Below are 19,346 nucleotides of genomic sequence, written 5' to 3' on the forward strand. Positions count from 1 at the left end.
ACAGGGGAGTGGTTCTAGCGTGACTACCACTATACGGTGTTAATTCAATACAGATCCCACGTTGTTACCGTTTAACACAGGCTGTGTGTTACGTTTTTAACACACAACCGGTGTTGAGCGGTGTTAAATTCGGATCTGCGTTAGTATTTTCGGTGTGGATTCGACACCATGATAGGGTCGGTTTTGTGGAGAAAAGTGTAGTCTTACTTGTGGTGGTGTTGCACCAACACGAAGAAAGTAACACAGTGTGTTAATTATATTGTGTTAATATTACACCATGTCAAGTATTAATATAACACAGTGCCTGTGTTATTTTAACATCATTTTCTTATTATTTCAACACACAATCTGTGTCATAATTCAAGGTCAAACCTATATAAGTAACACCGTTTTGGTGTTAATTCAAAACTCTCTGTGTTAAAATTCAAGGTCAGACCACCAAATTAACACTATTTTTGGTGTTAGTTTGACTCCAGTTTTGTGTTACTACGATACCTATTTCGGTGTTGAAATAACTCGGTGTGCGGTGTTGATCTAGCCATTTTTCTGTGCTGAAAAAGCTTGTGGTGTGCATGCTTACGATTACTGAAGATTCTACTTTTAAAATAAGAATAGTAAACTACAGAACACTTCATTTAGAAAATCTTCATAAACTTTTTTGTAGTCCTTCCCAACACTTATTTTGAAGTATTTTTTGATGGTTCGAAACACAACCTTCACCAACAACTTGTTCAAGAATGAAAATAAACTCTTAATTATATCCTTATAGTATGTTTGCCTCTTAATCATGTTTGTACTGGTTTTCCGCCATGTTTGAAATAAAGTCCCCGGTGTTGACTTGTGAGCTCTAGTGCAGTGTAGAAGTGACACAGTAATATGGTGTCGTTTCTCACTGTTGACATAGTTCTTCAGAAACATTATGTGAAACACTGAAAACGCATTGCGCGGTTTACACGTTGAAATTTTGCGAATACATGGATTTGTTTAAGTATTTCTTTCTACTGTGTTTGACTCTAGCTTCATTACATAAGCCTTTATAATTAGATGGCAAACATATTTGACAATCACGCAGAAAACAACACCGAAGATTCTACACTTGTGTTAATTTAACACACAGGCTGTGTGTCATGTCAACTACCGGCATTTGATACACAACTTCGAATGGAGAGTGAGTTGTTCTAACCACCGGTTTGTGTTATATTTTAACACAAGTGTGTGTTAACACATAGACATGTCATTGAAATAACACAATGATTTTTTACAGTGTATAATACGGTGTAAATCATTTTTCTAGGAAAAATTCTGGGGAACACTTTGACTCAGTAGTAGAGACCTTACAACTACTTTGTGGGGTTCCAGGTACAATTCCCGGCAAGTAAGTTTCTGATGGACAACATCGTGTCCGTGAGTTTTCTCTGGATACTCCAGTTTCCTTCTACATACTCATTCCACCAATTCTTCCATCATCATTCACTTGCCTTAATCATCAGCCTCTCTTAGTCTAAATACCGTAATTACGTGTCTTTAAATTGAAAGAATTCCTTCTTTTTCATAACTAGGAAACATCAAGAAGTAGTTCATTTTGGGGGACGAGTTTTCCATTGTATAGGTATTCTCTTTTTAAAAATAAAACACAGCCGATTTTGTTCGTATTTCATAAATAAATACCTAACAATTAGGGGCGGATCCAGGACGGACTTCTGGGGGGCGCGGTGGGTTGTAGACCCTAATATTGCTACTTAAAGCTACTTTTAAGAGCTCCAAACTCTGGGATGGGCTTTATTTATTTATAAAATAAGAAAGTTTCCTCTTGTGGAGGGGTCGATTGCCTCGATCGCCCCCTGGATCCGCCCCTGCTAACAATACATCATAACTAGAGCAACCCAAAAGCATAAAAAGCATAATAATGACTTACACATATGGTTGGTACCTTAAACATGGTTGTGGTTGTCTAAGGTTCCAGAAGAAACTAATTTTAAAAGCATAATAAAGCATAATCTTAGAAAATAAAGCATAATTTAAAATATATAGCACAATTCTTGAAAAATTATGTTTAAATGCAAGTTTAACATACTGTATTATTATTTTTTTAAAACCAATATTTACAACGCAAAATCATTAAGAACATAACAATGCAACAATGAATAACTTATTTTTATCCCTGTAAACTTCGTTTCGGTGTAATCCTTTGATGTGGAGAAAAAAGTAAAAAGAAGAAGAAACTCTCCGCATTAAGTAGAAAGTTCATTAAATATGAAAGAAATTGGTTGCATAAAATATTAATAAATAGATCAAGATATTTAGAATATTTAATATATAGTAAATATTATACATTATACACGATTAATGTAAAACAATGATTGAAATTAACAATAAAGCATAATAAAGCATAATTTGGAAAAAAATAAAGCATAATTAAACAAAAAAATAAAGCATAATATGGGTTGCTCTAATCTAGGGTGACCAACCGTCCCGTAAAAACGGGATTGTCCCGTTTTTTCACTACCATTCCCGGTGTCCCGAAAAATTCTTCCGGGACCCCAAAATGTGCCGTATTTACGTACATTCGGTACAAAAAACTTTCGAATCGCTAAAATTTCCTAATTTATATTATTTTTCTAAGCTATCTGATTATATTGGAACATGTCTAATTACTGAGCAACGTCATTATGACGTTTGCGATATTGGATGTGGTGGCTGCACTATTTTCCCTCCTAGGCCTCCCCACTCCGCATACGACAGTGCAAGGGGCTAAAAGTCTTATGAAGAACAATGTAACCTGATTTTTCTCTCTGTTTGGGCGCATTGAGGCGCTGTCATCAGTGTTTCCGTGATTTGACTAAGATGTAACATACTATGAAAGGGTAACAAAGGTATAGAACTATAAAAGTAAAAAGAAAATCAGTTGTAAGTGAAATAATGTTTAAAAGTAACAAAATGCAAACAAAAGGAGTTGGAATCCGATGCTGAGAGTAATTATAAATTATGTCGGTGACAGATTTGAGCGCTCATATATTGTTAGTAGGCTAATGTTTTCAAATATTTCATTTTTTGTTGCTGATAGTTACTTGTTATTTAATTAATTTCAGAACCTTTCTAAATAGGTTTTAAAACTAAAAAGTGTAAATTTACCATTTTTTGTGGAGGATACAGAGAGAGAGAGAGAGAGAGAGAGGGGGGGGGGACGGAAAGGCAAACATATATATTTAGGGGAGCAATCTATCCAGAAATAAAAGGTGTCCCGTTCTTTCTAGTTGACGATTCCGTCACCCTACTCTAATCATAATTCATTTGACTCGAAAAAAATCCATAAGGGATAGTTTATTCTTGGTAATGAGTTTTCTTGGGCGATTTTCTCAAGAAACGACTCAGGCGATTTTGTTCATAATTCATTAAAAGATATTTCATTAAAAGATGTTTTGTTAATAACCTAACAATATGACATAACTCACTTGCCTTGAAAATTCATCGGAGTAGTTTGTTCTTGCAGGTAAATTATTCTCAGAAAACGATTTTCATATTTCATTAGTAACTGAAGCGCTTAGAGGATAAAGGTGTTATGTTACATTTTCTGAAACGTTGCATTCTGGCAGTTCATACACGTGTTATATGTTAGCCATGCTACGTAACACATTATTTCACGAGTCCTTGTCTGGGTGCAGATATTTAGAGACGATGAAGGCGGTATGTTAACGGACAAAGTTGTGACAGCCAATTTTCCCGTCATATTAAATTTGTTACATGACACCTTTATTCTCTAATCGCTTCAACTCTATAGCATTGCGCAAATCAATTTTCACGAATACGATATTTACAAGAGTACTTTCCTTTATTATTATTTCCTCGAATACAACTCATGCAATTTTGTTGATATCTCATAAACAATTTAGGCTGAATTTTCTTCGAATATAACAAGGTATAATTTTCTCCGAATCAAAATTTCGTTCGTCTTTCATAAATAAATATTTCAGTTATAACTGCAGCATAAGCTGATTTAGTTTATGAAATTAGAGCGAGAAACTTCAGTGCAGTGGTCCGTAGGTCTACCTTTTATTTACACACATAAAGATAAATTTAAAGAAATATACTTTCTATTTCTTTTTTATTTTCCTATGAAGAGTTTATTAGTACATTTCCTACAAAGTGTGATTCTGGTTTTGCACAGCGTCAAGACCCATGTTGCAACTTCAAATAATAATAATAATAATAATAATAATAATAATAATAATAATAATAATAATATAATAACATGTGTAATATATATTAATAGGGTATATGTAGTCTATGAATAATGAGTTATTAAAGCTTTCACATTCTGAAACACACTTTTCATTCACTTTTAGCATGTAAAAGCCCGGCCCATCTCGAAAAGTCTTGGACCCTTAAGAAACATTTGCTTGGTATACTTCTGTATATTGAACTAATATTCGATATAAACATCCGGGAACCCACTGAAAGAAGCCCTCACTAGAATGTATATACATATATAATTCACAGTGAATTACGTTATTCAATTGCAATTGAATGCGAGTGACTGCACAAAGAATAAAGTTTACCTTACAGCCAGTAGATGTCAGATATTCACAAAGTGCACTGCCCTACCTAATTTTCTATTTAGACGATAGATGGCAGAGAGTTCCATCTTTCTTGTATTAATATTCTCGCCGTTGTTGTGTCACGTTCAAAAAATCTATTTACACAAAAATTACTGTTTTAATACTATTTTGTTCAAAATTATAATAAACCAAGAAAAAAGTTTCTTTCCTTATGTTTCATAATTTTTTGCTATTATCAAATCAAAGTTATTCATTTTACATTTTCCTATTTAAAATTTAATTCAATGTGTTAATAACAAATCGTCAGTAAATTTCGATCATAATTAACTTTAAGCACTTCTAAATAAAAATTTCTATATATATTTTCTTTAATCTGGGCAATGGACAAGCCTTGTAAGAGAAGTCACATTTGAAGTTTGTTTCGTTTGAAACTAATAGAAGGAAACTTTGTTAATGCTCTGATTCTTCTATTGTTATGTACAACATCTAGACAACATTTATAATTTGGTTTCAAGCTTTAAAACTTCATTTTTCTTGAGTGTGACTTCCCTTACGAGCCGGCTCTGCTGCAATTCCTTTCCACGTTATACCACAGTGCTTCTTGATTTCGTCACACCACCTTGTATGAAGACGTTTCTAAGGCCGTTTCTTGTCTTTTGATGTCAAGAATTGTTTTGGTTCATTTATCATCATTTCTTTTTGCAATATATCCACTCTATTATCATTTCAGTGCCGGGGGCGCGGTGGCTCAGTGGTAGAGCGTTCACCTCTGGTGCTTGGGGTCCCGAGTTCGATCCCAGCCTCCGCCAAGTGAACTTTGTGGTGGACAAACACCGTGCTCGTGGGTTTTCTCGGGGTTCTCCCGTTTCCTCCCACTTTCTTCATTCCACCAGTTCACTCATCTCTCATTATCACCGTCTCCTTTAGCCTAACCGGCATAACCGTGGGACGTAAAACTCACAGATTTCATTTCATTTCATTCATTTCAGTGCCTTTATTTTCACGATAATATCCGTCACTCCTGCTACCTTGCTGGTTCACGTGATTCTTTTCACTATCTGGAAATACGTTTATTTTATGTATTAAAAAGGCTATTGAAACAACCAGTAGGGACATCTTGCGTTGGAAATCTGGACTGTTTCTGTAACAATCATTGGTAAAGACATATATATACGGCTTATGTTTCTACACCAAGGCTAAGTGAGACTTTAATAATGAGATGAATAATGACAATAGTGAAATGAAGAAAGATGATGGAAACAGAAAAACTCCTAGAAAATCTACGCACACACAATTTGAACATCACAAACTCCATTTGGCGGGAGCTGGAATCAAATCAAGGATCAACGATGTCAGAAATCTATTATATATTAAATTTTCTGTATAATCTTTAGTCCATACATTCAAAATAAAAATAAAAGGTATGTAAAATCTGCAATATTCTTTGTTCATGTTAAGAATTCGTCGTACAACTTAATCATGGAGCTTAACATGGTATAAAAAGATTATCAGACCTTACTTTGATGCATTATGCATTAGTCTACGTACGGTAACTACTGCAATATCCTGCAATCAAAAGCCGGTTTTCTCTTCGTCCATTGTACTTGTTGGTAAACAGATTTATGTATTCCAAAATACACCTACACCATAAGGAATTCTATTGTTTTCTCGCTTTTTATTTTGGAGACACTTGTCTGCAGATTATTGTCTGCAATTCCTTCTGAAATTTCGTTAGAATCTTCAATAAGGTATATTATTTGGGATTAAATGTTTTACAATTTTGTTCCCACAGTACATCTTTATGTCTGACTTCATTATATGTGAAAGCAGTTTCGCCAAGGTGGTGTTGGGGTAAGATACGTGGTTTTCTTGTTTGATTTTTTTTTTTAAATTGAGACAGGATCGTGCCGTGCCCCTACTCAGTTCATTATACTCTTTCAATTCAGTGTGCTTTCTTACAGCTTTAACACAATTGAATTTTACTCTTACATTATAGAACGACATTATAAACCTTATACAAACCGCTCTATTCTTGGAACTTTAAAGACCAGTCTTGAAATTCTGTTTGCCTCAACTCAACCATTCGTCTTTAAATTTGAAAAAAAAAATCTAGGTATTGTGGAAGTACTCTCCCTTTCTTGCACATTCTTAATCTATTCATTTAAAATAATCACACTATAATATGTTCATATCAAATAAAATTAGAAGCTAAATAGAACGTTACAATGTTGCAACGTTGCACTGTACAACTGCACTGCAACGTTATACAGTGATTGTCTCCTAAGGCCGAATACAGTAAGGGGGGGGGCGATCACCTCCTCCCAGAAGAGGAATCTTTCTTCTTTTATATATAAATAAAACTCATCCCAGAGTTTGAAGCTCTTAAAAGTAGCTCTCAGTATTACAACCCACTGCCTTCCCCAGAAGTCCGCCCTGGATCCGCCCCTGGTGTCTCCAACGGTAAACAAGATGTTTAACCAAAAAAACGTTGAACCAGTGTTCTCTATATCTTATAGATAATTCATAGTTCAATGAGCACTGTTGGCAAAATGTATGAAACAAAAATTCTTGTAATGTATTTTCCTTTTAAAAAGTACCGATAAATTACAAAATTAGTTAACCAATCATTATAGGTTTAGCTGAAAATATAAGTTACAATAAGAAAAATCCGTTATCCCGAAAGCGGTAGGCTTATATTGTATATACAAATATATCGAATCCTCTTGCTTACTACAGAAATCAGTACGGAGCATACGTTATCCATACGCAACATAAGCACTGCCCTTACATCATGCCGTTGCAGGATGCCTGACATCTAACAGTTTCCGTACATCACATACATATACTTACATTACATTCCTCAGCTATATGTTATATAAATCCATTTGTATGTGAGATCCTGACTGCCTACATTGTTTCATACGGAAAGTACGTATAGATGGAACACATACGGAAAGTATTATAACACATGCGTTTTCAGTTATACGTCTTCTGTACGCCAAGTCGAAAAACTACAGGAATTACGCATGTAACCTACCTTTTAAAGTACACCATTATTTTTTCTCAGTGTAATTTAGGAAAAAAAAAAAGACCGAACAAAGGGCGTTCGGTCTGACTAATGAACCGATGACCGGACAATGTCTGGTTGAAAACCAGACAATTGACAACATAAAATGATTGCTCACAAGGGACATCACCCAATTGTCCGGCTCCGATTTCAATGAAATTTCTCTAGCTGATAGAGGACATATATGTATTATTTGTGATTACAGAAATTTTTGCCATGGTGTGTGTTTTCTATTTTTTTTAAATAATTTTTACGAGTTGTGATTTAGTTATTAAAGATTACTGCAGAAGTCCCTTACTAACTTTTGTAAACGTAGCGTTAATGAAATAACAACTATGTAGATACATATAAAGCCTAGGGGGAAGTTGTATGGTAGGTATGACCTTGACGGCAGCTATCTTGAAATCCGCCATCTTGAATCAAGGCCAACTTTTTTAAATGGGAATAGGGTAATATGATACATAATTACGGGCTAGAATTTAATCAGGAAGACAATGGTGAAGCTAGTTTTGAGATACACCCATTTGGGGAAAAGCTACAGGCATTTAATTGTTCGCTCACTGCGTTAGAAAGTCCCTTACCTCCGCTTCTAACCCGCGTGTTAATGACAATAAATGGATAAAAGCTTCGGTAATACATATTATGCCTAGAGGGAAGTGATACGGTAAGGGTATCCTTGACGGCAGCCATCTTGAAATCCGCCATTTTGAATTAAAGTGAAGTTTGAAAAATGAAAACCATAGCATGTGACACATCATTTTAATAGCATTTTTTTCCAAAAACCCAATGGTATGCTTATTTTTGTTCTATAGTTAACCAATATCAATTTAGGACTGCTTCTAATGTGCACCAAACGTCCATTATTCAATCTTTCAAATTGGCAACACTCCTAATTTTCACCGCACTCCTAATTTTCTAAATGTATTACATTTTTTTAAGACTTGAAATTTGTCAGTTCATGAATAGTGTTCGGATAAGCATCCAGCAATCTTTTTGAATTTGAAGACTTGCCATGTAATTATTAATTTTAAACGAGAATACATGAAGAACCTATGGACCTATGTGACGTAAAGAAATACAAGTGAAATTATAACAAATTGGTGTTATACGAACACGAAATTATCAGGAAATGTAGTCTACATGTTGCGCAAACGAAAAACAATAAAATATTGTTAATAAATTCAACTTTAAAGGAACAGCAGCAATGATAGAAAATATCAAAGAGGCATAATATGACTGTTCCCAAAACATTGTTTGTACCATGAACATAATATGAAAACAGGTAACTTGTTTATAAAGAGGTGTAACTTAATTGAGTTCCCAATCAACATTGATTATACGTAAATCTTACAAACATGAATTATCGACGACAATCGCTAGAAAACGAATGACTTTTTTTCTGACTAGCTAAAAAAAAATTGCCATAGAAAATAAATAAATATACAATAAAGAAATAAATATGAAACAAAACAAAAGACCCTTGATTTACACAACAATCAGATTTAGTTTTCCTTTTTGAAGTGAATTTTCATTTGATTTTTCGTCTCATCTGCTATACAAGCTACGTCTTCGGTATTAACTGAATGAAAAGTTGGAATTGTTTCGTCGTGCGATGATTCACGTCAGTAAACGAGTTTTTGAAGGGCAGATATAGGAAATAAATAATTACATGGCAAGTCTTCAAATTCAGAAAGATTTCTGGATGCTTATCCGAACACTATTCATGAACTGACAAATTTCAAGTCTTAAAAAATGTAATAAATTTAGAAAACATGAGCCATGGCAACAATTGCAAAGTGCCAATTGGAATTTTAAAACATGTGGTGAAAATTAGGAGTGTTGCCAATTTGAAAGATCGAATAATGGACGTTTGGTGCACATTAGAAACAGTTCTAAATTCATATTGGTTAACTATAGAACAAAAATAAGCATACCATTGGGTTATTGGAAAAATTTACTATTAAAATGAAGTGTCACATGCTATGGTTTTCATTTTTCAAACTTCACTTTAATTCAAAATGGCGGATTTCAAGATGGCTGCCGTCAAGGATACCCTTACCGTATCACTTCCCTCTAGGCCTAATATGTATTACCGAAGCTTTTATCCATTTATTGTCATTAATACGCGGGTTAGAAGCGGAGATAAGGGACTTTCTAACGCAGTGAGCGAACAATTAAATGCCTGTAGCTTTTCCCCAAATGGGTGTATCTCAAAACTAGCTTCACCATTGTCTTCCTGATTAAATTCTAGCCCGTAATTATGTATCATATTACCCTATTCCCATTTAAAAAAGTTGGCCTTGATTCAAGATGGCGGATTTCAAGATAGCTGCCGTCAAGGTCATACCTACCATACAACTTCCCCCTAGGCTTTATATGTATCTACATAGTTGTTATTTCATTAACGCTACGTTTACAAACGTTAGTAAGGGACTTCTGCAGTAATCTTTAATAACTACATCACAACTCGTAAAAATTATTTTAAAAAAATAAAAAACATGCACCATGGCAAAAATTTCTGTAATCACAAATAATACATATATGTCCTCTATCAGCTAGAAAAATTTCATTGAAATCGGAGCCGGACAATTGGGTGATGTCCCTTGTCAGATGGCTTAAATAGAATTTCGTCAAGGTGGTGGAGAAATGTTTACGACTTTTTAAAAACAAAAATAATTCTGATGGTTTAGAGACTTGCTTTTTTCTACGGTCACCATTTTAATGAAACTATTGACATTTTAGTGTAAACACATAGATCTAAATAGCCTGACCGTTCAATTCATTACCCGGCTTTATCATTACAGTTCTTATAAATCTAAAAAAAACATGGTACTGTCCATATATATTCCTTCTCACACTACAAATATATTCCTGGATCAATTTCAACAAAACGTGTGTGATGATAACTATGCTAAGTGCCAAGATTGTGTTTAAATAATTAGTCAAACTTTTAAGTGTGAATAATTAATTAAGTATGGGCTGCATACCAGTCTAATTTATCAGTACAGGTTTGCGTGGGTTCTTAACGTTTTGAGTCAATCCTGCTCTAATTGATTGACTTGTTGCATATATCACTTATGGTGTACTCACTTATGATATTCGACTTCAACACCCAAGCTCTTAGACTAATTTGATCGTTTGAATAACGGCATTTGTAGGAAACTAACACAGAATACATTATCTAAAAACATTTAAACAGTGAAGACCTATGAAATATATCATATACTTACTCCCTGGAACTGGAGAGATTGAACAACATATCTACATATCTTCCTTATGGGATCTGAATTTAATTTGTATAGAGGTATCCTAGAAAGTTTTGTAGCTTTTTGTGGAGGTCTGTGTTCAGTTTACCCTCACACTATGAGTTGAATGCGAATGGAGATAAGGCGAAGGTCAGTTGTTGGTGCGGATATCTATAATACTACCTGGTTGTGGCAGTTCAGTTACACCATGAACTTGCGTAAGGACAGAGTAAACATGGAACTTCCACAGAGCGTCATAAGGGTATGTATGATGTACGAGTTCAAACTGGGGTCAAACTCAGCTGCAACGGGGAGAAAGATATGGATGTCGTGACTACGCGGTCGGTGAACCAGTGTTTTTATAAGTTTAAGGACGGTGACGAAACACTCGAAAACGCACCACGTACCGGAAAACAAACACATGTACAGAATGAAGATCTTCATGCAGCAATTGAGGCGAATAGTGGCCAGAAATGTGAGGAACTGGGACTACAATTCAGTTTAAGTAGAGAAACCATTCGCCAGTACCTCCATCAACTTGGAACGCACTATAAGTTAGGTCGGTGGGTCCCACATGATTTGACTCCGGGCCAGAAGGCAACGTGAGCAGACACCTGTGTTTCTTTGTTGTCTCGTCTGAGGAAGGAGCCATTTCTAGACAAGGTGTTGACATGTGGTGAGAAGTGGGTCCTGTACGAAGCTCCACGGCGGCGTCATCATTGATTAGCATCCCATGAACCGGTTCCAAAACAGCCGAAACCAGCACTGCACTAGAAGAAGGTTCTCCTATGTGTTAGGTGGACTGCTCGCGGCATCGTACGTCGGGAAGTGCTGGCAGCTAGTCAGTGCGTCAATGCAACGGTGTATTGTCAGCAGTTGAGCCGTGTTCAAGAAAAACTTAAAACTCTGAAGGCAGCACTTCTGAATCGCAAAAGGGTCCTCCTGTTGCAGGATAATGCTAAGCCCTACGTGGCTAGGATGACCCGGGACACCATTCTACGCATTGGATGGGAAACACTATTGCATCCACCATACTTCCCGGACATTGCACCGTCCGATTATCACCTATTCCATTCCTTGGACATTGAGGATGCTAGTTCAAATCCCTAGTAGAGGTCCAAAGTCACTTGATATTTTCTTCGCTTCACTTCCACCAAGTTTTATCGCGATGGAATCCATGGCCTCCCAGAAGGTTGGCAGAGGGTCGCCGATGGTGATGAGGATTATTTTTAATCTTGGAGGTACGTCGTAGGTGACATATCGATGTTCGAGGGTGGTGGATGAAAAAGCGACCAAGCTTTCTTGGTTACTTTTATAGATTAAACACAAACAACCTCTGTGGTCTTGTGTAAGAGGTAGTGTGTGTATATACGAATAGAACAAAGAAAAGAAGTTTAGATATAGAATTGATCTCAAATTTCCCTCTTAAGAGAGGGATTTTCGAAATCGTTTAAATATGTTATTCCTTATTTTTATAAAAGTTTGTATCTCGAATTTCTCATCTTCAATTCAGACGAGTACCTAAGTTACATTTGGCACCGTGTGAATAAATAAAAAGACATTTCAATATTATAGAAATACCCCCGCTTTCGTCCTAAAAGCGGAATCTTCTAAACGTCTTAAATACGTATTCTCTTGTTTATAGTTAAGAGTTTATAAACCGAATTTCACATCTTTAGCTTAAGCGAATCTCCACATTGAGTTAGTTTTCAATAAAGAACGAGAAATTTGGATGTTCCAGAATCGACCCCATATTTCCCTCTTAGGAGGGGAATTTTCAAAAACTCTTATATATGTGTTCCTTTAGTTTGATATAAGAGTTTATAAACCGAATTTGTTATCTCAAACTCAAGCAAATTCCTATACTTGGCACTTCGTAAATAAATATAGGGAGATCTTAATATTATAGAAATTGACCCTTTTCCCTCTTTAGGAGCAAAATTTTCGAAACATATATTCCCTTATTCTCATAAACTCGTTGGAGTTTATAAACCGAGTTTTACATATACAAACCAGCACCAAATGGCATTCCTCTAAACAGGTAAAAAAAAAAAAATATTGTTTAAAATTAAAATAATACCTAATCCCACTAAAAAAATATATTCCGTAATTCCAATAAAAAGCAACTTTAGAACATTCAGGTTGACTATGTGACTCCAGACCTCCCACTTCCACTTACTGACTGGATTCAGACATGCAAAAGGATTAATATTCTTTAAAGTATTCAGCATTAGCATCTACACATTTTACCACCTACTCTACCATCCTCGGTTCGCCCCCTCGAAGGCCTAGACGAGAAGCTTCTTTAAAGCTGTTGTCACAGCCGCTTGGATAGCCTCAATGCTGTCAAAACGGCGTTCTTAGTACTTTCATGATCTTGGGAAACAAAACAAAAAGTAGGTCGGAGCGAAGTTGGAACTGAAGGGAGGCTGCGGTTGCGTTACCACGTTTTGCTTCACCAGATGTGTGGCTGGGTGCAGTATCGTGATGCAGCACCCAGGTACCAGCGATGTCTTTTCGCACACGATGATTCTTTTCCGCAATCTTTCCAGAATACCTGTTTAGTAGACAGCGGCAAGGTCTATCCTTGAGGTACAAACTTTATTGTGAGCCACACCCTTAGCATCGAAAAACACAATCAACATTGTCTTCAATTAGAATTTGCTTACTCTCGCCTTCTTCTGTTTTGGGGACGCCAGGATGTGCCATTCGGATTCTGGTGCTTCGTATCTCAGTCGTATTGAAATGTCCACGTTTCATACCAGTAATAACGTTGTACAAATAATCCAGTTCAATTTTCACACGTTGCTTAAGTTCACTTGCTATCAACACTCGATTGGTCTTTTCATCGTCTGTCAACAATTTGGGGATCAGTATAACGCACATCTTTTGCATGTTCAGTTCTTCCGTAATGCGATGCACAACGGTTTTCGGAATGTCTAGAGTATCTGCTAACACTAGAACACTCGTTCGACGGCCAGTATTCAACAACTCACGCACACGAGTCACATTTTCATCAGTTTGGCTTGTTGATGGCCGTCCAGGACCGGGGTCATCGTCCACTCATTCCTGGTTCCCCTTTAAACTTCATTCACATCATAATTTGCACATATGAAAGAGCAGACTTCCTGTGGGCTTGTTTAAGCAGTTCATAAGTTTATTCTAAATAACTAGATCGTCCAACGTTGTTCGAAAGTATCCGCCATGACGTGATCTCAAAACAGTTGTGCACTAAATTAGCGATCTTGACGCCATTGATGCTCGGAGAAGACTGATCTAGGGTGCGCTGAGAGACCCGCCCATCTAATTCAACATGTCTGAACGTGCTGCGACCTGTCGGGGATGGCAAATATATTTCATGACTTTTGGAACACACCTTGTGTATATATACATACAGAATATGAATTATTTCTAGGTTCTTTTTCTTAACTCATTATTTTTCCTCTCTTTTCCTGTATTTATCCCCATTTTTCGTCAATATTTTTTCTTTTTTCTTAATTACTTTACAATTTAGCCTTTTACATTGTTTATTTTATTGTGGTATGTTTATTTTCCACTCCTACTCCAACAATAAAACAACACAAATATATTACATACATAAAACTGAAACACATCAATATTGTATAATATTAATCATTCATCCAATAAAATATTTAAAAACCAACAAAAGCAATCCAATCCAATTTTAAAATTCCAATCATTAATCTTCAATTACTATAATGTAAATGCAGATTTAATATCTGAAGGAAGACTTTGAAACGTAACTAGCAACTCTTTTCTGAAGGTATTGCAAACTTTAGTGATAGCCCATCAAGATCCATGGAACTATAGGGTGTCCAATATACAATACAACCCGGAGTTTGGGATAGTAGAACTTTTGAACCTGAAGTGATACACAAATAATGGTTATACCAAAATGAAGCCTTGTTCACGCATATATTTTTAAAATAGGAAGCAACGATTGAAATACACTAGGAACCACACAGTGTTGCCAGATGTAGCCGAAGGTGTAAACATATATATTTTTTTCTACAAAGCACGTAAATTGACTCAAAATTCATACGTATGGATATTCTGTCGTTAATTTGCAGTTTGTTTAATTGGAGTAGCTTGGAAACTATGGAGCAGAGAAAGGAACTTTTAATTTCTACCAATAACTAATCGGATGAGGAGTCTATAAGGGACAAGTAGGGAAATCGTAGTTTTCATAAATTACGGCATGGACCACACCACAGACACATGCTTTTCGTATTCTCTGTTGGTTCCCGAAATTTCTCGTTTTAAGCTGATCGTTTGCGATTCAGTAAAACTCAAAGAATACACATTTCTCAAAACTCAACCTTAAAATATTGTATGTACTTTTAGGATTTTTTTTTCCCTCCAGGATATTAACATTACAATGTGCGATTCTGTTATAATCATTACAAATACCATTTAGAAATCCAAAACTTACCACTTTATTTGGGGTTGTCCATTATTTGAAAATTTTAATACTTTGCGGATGTTCGTTTCAGATTATGGACGGGTAATTCTGAATAACTACAGGAAGAGACTGGTATTGCTAGGTGTCTGGTCGGACAGTTTCTTCTGCATGTCATTAAACATATTTTGTTTAAAAATACTAGTTAATTAGTTTATAATGTTATTCTGTAAAGTGCGAAATTATGATAAATCCTGGCCACAGGCGCAGATCCTCCTTCCCCTCCCTCTACCACCACAAAAGTTTCTTTTAGCCTCCTTGAATCTGGATGTCTTTCGTTGCCAGAAATGTCCTACCAGATTGAACGTGATCTTACGTTATTTTGTGTACTACGTACACTGATTGCACGTATATAATTAGCGTGAAAGGGAAATCCTTGTCATTGGGTATATTCGGAAGAATATACTTAAATGTACACAATGAAATTATACCATCCGTTATTTGTAAACTTTAACATGATTGAGAAAGTAGTTATTTTCACACAAAAGCGCTAAAACCGTAGCAGGGGAATTTCAATGTGCCTATTTCAGGTGCTCCTTTTGTAGCCAAGTAACTAATGCCATTCTTTCTTGTCATGTGCTTAACCTCCGTTTGAGTACTTGAATCAGATAATAATAATAATAATAATAATATTAAAAAACTGGATTGGACCCTAGTTTAAATACTAGGTTCCAGCTCACGTGATTTCGGTGCTCAAAAGAAAAATTAAATTCTAGTCAACCAATTAAATGTAGTGAGTGGGCTTTAATCAAAATTGTAGTCTGATTGTTTTTGCAGTATGAATACATTGTACTATCATTAGAACTCCTAGGCTTTTATACCTGCTCTTTAATTAGCACAGAACATTTATTTCATTATAAGTAGCTTATTGAAGAAGAAGAACCCCGTTGGGATAAAGTTGAAAAAATTCAGAAAATTTCTATCACTCATGTATTTTTTTTACCAGAATTTAAAATGCACTTTTTTGTTGAAGTGAGTTTACACTAACACTAATATGTAGATCTCAATACAATTCAAGTACACTTATAACACTAAAACTATGCAATCATTACATTTTGCATACGGAAACTCAATTCATCTTCTGCTATGTCGGAGACAAAACCACTTTACTTTTTTTTAAGTTTTACAAATACGAGATCATAACTACTTCTATGTGATTGATTTCTTTCTTTATTTTCACTGACACTGTGCAAAGAATTCTCGCATTGCATCCAACATACGTGATTTATAATTAAGGTCCGACTGGAAGCTCTCTATAACTTCAGCAGTTCTGTCTTGTTTCACAAATTTATCAAAACCATCAGCAGAAGATATATCGACAGCTTTCTCGTACGTTGCTCCATCCATCAACACAACTGCGAGATAAACAACAGCTGCTATTCGCCCTAGATTACGATGTTCTTCAAAACTTGCTTTGAGATTATCCAAAGTAAACTCAGGGACTTCCACATTATATTGATTAAGGACACTTGTGAATGACTTATGATAAGCACTGAGTAGATCGTGCAAGTACCTATCTCTAACTTTTGATATGGTGGAAATGTGCAGAAACATGGCAATATCATTGGCAGGGGGACAATATTTTATGATCTGATAATCCACAAATTTCACGTCACTTATAAATCCGTTATCATCATAACGCACTAGAATATTATTCACCCACAAATCACCGTGACACATCACATTCGTATATTTTGTTGATGTTTGAGCTAAGTCCCATAAAGAGTTCTAATATTTCAGAATTTTATCTTCATTTGATTCTACAAGGGGTTTGAACTCGGGTATCGTGAGAGCAAGTGCCTTAAGACATCGATATCCACACTGAAACCATTCGTAACACGGATAGCCTGCCTTCTTTATAAACATTTTCTCTGATAACTCATATTTTTTGTTCAAAGGTACACCTAATTTCTTTTCCATCACAATCGAAGCACCATGGAATCTTCCTAAATGTTCCAGGATTACTGAACAATCTAAAAAATCCAGAGCACGCTTTCTATCTGGAAGTACGTAGTTTTGTGTCTTCAAGTTCTCCATCACCAACTGTCCCATGTTAGCGAAATAACAAATAGGTATCGGTAAAGAAGTGTCTGGTACGTAGTATTTCAAATCCGGAACTACTTGTTTGTAAAAATGGAACTCTCTTTCAAATGCACCCAATTCGTCGGCAAAACATCGTTGACTTTCTTGTAAAGGTTGAGCTTTGAGAAACAAATCCAATTGGTTGCTCTTGTTCTGGTGTAAGATATTTACAATTAAATGTAGATGAATTCCTAAAAAACCTGAAACCGAACCAATTGGCTCTACTTTGTGGTTTAAAATTGTAAAATCTGAGTCTTGTAAACATCTTTTCACACATTTGTAACAGTCTTTGTCGGAAACCACTACTGGTATATGCTGTGTGGATTCCATGTCGCTGGATGGTATCAGTCTTCAAGATAAACTACGATATGCACAGCAGCTAATAGTACGAAATTATTGCTGAGGAAAAAAATATTTGGAGAGGTACATCTTTTATAAGTTACGGGGTACTTGTTATCTTCAAGAATTAATCAAAAAATAAATAAACAAAAGTTAGGCAACTCTGTTTCTGAAAACAATTAGCTTCAGGGCTTTAGCAACGAAATTACAGGGCTTTAAATGGTATCATAACTCTAATGCTGTGATGATGTTTCTTGCGAGAGAAAATCTTGAATAATTCCAGTTTCTAACTGCTTCAAATTATTTTCTGTTTGTTCTATTCGTAATCCTGTCACTTGGCGCTGAATCAATAAATTATACGAGTGTTATGTTTACAAAGTACATCCTCAAGACACTGCTGTGTAATGCACTTTTGACTATATTTTTAAAAACAGAATTAAGTGTTAGCGAATTGCGTAAAATTTTGTGTTATTTCATCAAGGGATAAAATTCAGCAAATCATAAATATGTCATTTAAAGTGAAATTTCACTTTTTCAGTTGCACTGTAAAGACAATTTGCAAAGGTAATTGCATTTTCAAGGACATCGTTACTTAGTGATAACACCTTGCTCGCAAATATTTTTAACCTATGGTAGTTCATGTTACATGACTTTTTTTTTTTTTACTTCAATGTTCCATAGATATATTCCGAGGCTAAGGGGACGTTGACGATGATAATGAAGAAAGTAGGAGAAACAGGGAGAACCTCGAAGAAAGTCACGCATAACGTTTGTCCACCATAAAGCCCACTTGGCGTGAGCTGGAATCTAACCAGAGATCCCATATACCAGTGGTAAGCACTTTACCACTAAGCCATTGCGACTTCCTTTTATTTTTCAAAGGGAAACGGGCAAACTTCTTAGATTTCTCAATTAAAATAGAATTACGTTTCCATCCCAAACAAATCAACCTTCCCACGTGAGTTCTCACGAATTTTCAATTTTTTAAGAAAAATGACGACAATAGTACATTCAAAATAAGAACTGGAAGATATCTACGCTGTAAGGACTTTCAATGAATTTACAAGGACAATCTGACGAATATACTGCCACCATGTCATTATTTTAAATAATAATCAAACTCAACACAAGGAATACGATAGACTTGCAAATGATAATTGATTGATATTAAAACTAGTGTTACCTGTCCGAAGTAAAAGTGAGCAGAGAATTTCTTTTTAACATTAACAGAGGCAAGGATGGGGTTATAAAGAGTCCATACTTTTGAAATTTAGGTTTTTATTCTGGAATGTGACCTTCTATTTTTGCTTTTTATTTTGTGTTATTAAGGACGCAAAATATTTTTATTTATAAATGATAAATATTTCATTTTGTTTTCTTAATGAATAATATTACTTTAAAAATCTCGGTGGATACAAAGTAACCCGTCCCTTTTGGTTCAACTTCTTATCTTTAATTTTAGATTTTTTATTTTTATTTTTATTTTGCAAGGGCGCCGATCATGGGGGGACGAGGGGCCCGGGCATCTAATGCTCCTGTGAGACCCTAGTATTTCTTTGAATATGTATTTTTGTTGT

At 35.4% G+C, this 19,346-nt stretch overlaps 2 protein-coding genes across 2 annotated transcripts; both read right to left on the reverse strand.

The window, feature by feature from the left end:
- Nucleotides 1–14,377: 14,377 nt before the first annotated feature.
- On the reverse strand, nt 14,378–17,028 carry LOC145687362 (uncharacterized). Its single transcript, XM_081760818.1, has one exon. It carries the CDS (start codon nt 17,026–17,028, stop codon nt 16,525–16,527), a length of 504 nt encoding a protein of 167 aa, XP_081616944.1. The 3' UTR covers nt 14,378–16,524.
- A 48-nt stretch (nt 17,029–17,076) lies between these two features.
- Nucleotides 17,077–17,823, reverse strand: LOC145687358 (uncharacterized). Its single transcript, XM_081760815.1, has one exon. It carries the CDS (start codon nt 17,758–17,760, stop codon nt 17,077–17,079), a length of 684 nt encoding a protein of 227 aa, XP_081616941.1. The 5' UTR covers nt 17,761–17,823.
- Nucleotides 17,824–19,346: the final 1,523 nt, after the last annotated feature.

This window comes from Thermobia domestica, chromosome 1, assembly GCF_964235325.1.
Source record: "Thermobia domestica chromosome 1, izTheDome1.hap1.1, whole genome shotgun sequence".
NCBI classification, from domain to species: domain Eukaryota; kingdom Metazoa; phylum Arthropoda; class Insecta; order Zygentoma; family Lepismatidae; genus Thermobia; species Thermobia domestica.

What these genes read in the sequence shown, in the direction of transcription:
- LOC145687362 (XM_081760818.1), bottom strand. Translation starts at nt 17,028, where the DNA reads ATGTGTCACGGTGATTTGTGGGTGAATAATATTCTAGTGCGTTATGAT.
- LOC145687358 (XM_081760815.1), bottom strand. Translation starts at nt 17,760, where the DNA reads ATGGAATCCACACAGCATATACCAGTAGTGGTTTCCGACAAAGACTGT.